This window comes from Vollenhovia emeryi, unplaced genomic scaffold (assembly GCF_000949405.1).
Source record: "Vollenhovia emeryi isolate VEMERY1.0 unplaced genomic scaffold, V.emery_V1.0 DF947994.1, whole genome shotgun sequence".
NCBI lineage: Eukaryota > Metazoa > Arthropoda > Insecta > Hymenoptera > Formicidae > Vollenhovia > Vollenhovia emeryi.
In genome coordinates this window covers 1-1,565 of record NW_011958372.1, presented here as the reverse complement: position 1 = coordinate 1,565, position 1,565 = coordinate 1, and the positions used below count along the sequence as shown (strand labels likewise).

The window sequence follows — 1,565 nt, the reverse complement described above, 5'->3', positions numbered from 1 at the left end:
CGCGTCGAGCGCACACGTATATGCGGCGTGTTGCCTGTGTGCGTGCATGCGTGCGCGCGCAGACGTGCTATCCCCACTCTATCCCCACCATCGCGACAGCGATGTAGCTGGTAGTCCAAGCTGGCATCACTGGTCCGGACCCCTGATCCCAATCCATCGCGGAGGAGGGGGTGTCAGGTCTTGCGGCATCCCCCTCCTCCGAGCCATGAGACGCGATCCACCTGTTGGCGGGAGAGCTCCCCCCCGCGCGGGCGGGTCCGGTCTCACCTCCGGCAACCTCTCTAGGCGGACGACTGCGCGCCTGATCCCGAGAGCTCGGGCAAAATCAAACCCGCCGCCGCCCGCCCGTTTCTGGTCCCCGGGGCCAGGTGGCGGGTCGTCGGTCCTACCCATAGTGTAAGGATTACATGGTGTGCTCAATTGCCTGGGGGAATTCGGGTAATGACGTCACTCGTGTCGAATTGTGTAAACAGAGTAGCCAACGTCTAGAAGTAAAACATTTTGGTGTTGTAATATTGGCACATGTTCATGCATCCTTGTCACACTCATGCCGCTTATGCTACTCGTGTTTAAGTACGGTACATTGTTTGTGGTAAACAGTGATAAACAGTGGTACACAGACAATATATAAATTTAAAATAAAAATGGTGCGATGTATTATTAAAAGTTGTAGGAATAAAACAACGGGGGTTCGTAAGGAAGTTGTGAATTTTTTTCAGCTACCGAAAAATGAAGTGATGTGGGAAGGATGGCTGAAAAAAATAGGAGGCTATGTTTTACCACCAAAAGTTGAATTTGGTAAGTTTGATATTGTACATAAACGTGCAAAAGTATATTAATTGAAAAACAAAAATAAATGAAAAATAATATTTTTTAGTTAATAATATAACCTCAAATTTTGTATTTACAACTGAAGTAAAAATGTCATGAAATGTTATTATATGAAAAGAAAATAATAAAAAAGACAATAAAATATTATTAAGTATTAGCACTTTGTTCATGTATATCAGTAAAAATATTTTACAATTAAAGATATGAAAATCTTTAATTTGAAATAAAAATTATGAAACCACATTTAATACGATGTATTAAGTTTTATTATTTATACATTATATTATTTTCAGCAAGGATATGCTCAGTTCACTTTAGTCAAGAGTCCTTTCATCAAGGTCGAGCACGGAAAGACCCTGTTAAGAAACGCCACCTACTACCATCGGCTGTGCCAACGTTGTTTTTGAATTGTTCGGAAGCTCAAAATGTAAACAAGTAAGTATGTAAAAACACATACACATTTGTATTTGTAACGTGGTGTTATGTAATTACATAAATGTACTTCTTTACAAGGAATGCGGTGGCTGAACCGAACCTCAAGTTCAATGTCCTCGGACGAGAATTCCCATTAGTTGTCAATTCTGAAAGAAGAATAGGATCTTCAGATACAATTTCACCATCAACTTCTCATGTAGTTGTAGAAGACAACATTGTAAATATTAGTACGCCAAAAGGAATACGTAGGAGGTAAATATTTGAAGGTTCAATTTAACAAAAATCACAAAGGGATGATT

The 1,565-nt window shown here is 40.7% G+C and overlaps 1 protein-coding gene across 1 annotated transcript; it reads left to right on the top strand.

Moving 5' to 3' along the window:
- The first annotated feature begins 40 nt into the window (after nt 1–40).
- Nucleotides 41–1,527, top strand: LOC105557300. Its single transcript, XM_012004503.1, has 3 exons — nt 41–798; nt 1,125–1,266; nt 1,345–1,527. The coding sequence occupies exons 1-3, from the start codon at nt 645–647 to the stop codon at nt 1,520–1,522; spliced, it is 474 nt and encodes a 157-aa protein (XP_011859893.1). The 5' UTR covers nt 41–644; the 3' UTR covers nt 1,523–1,527.
- Nucleotides 1,528–1,565: the final 38 nt, after the last annotated feature.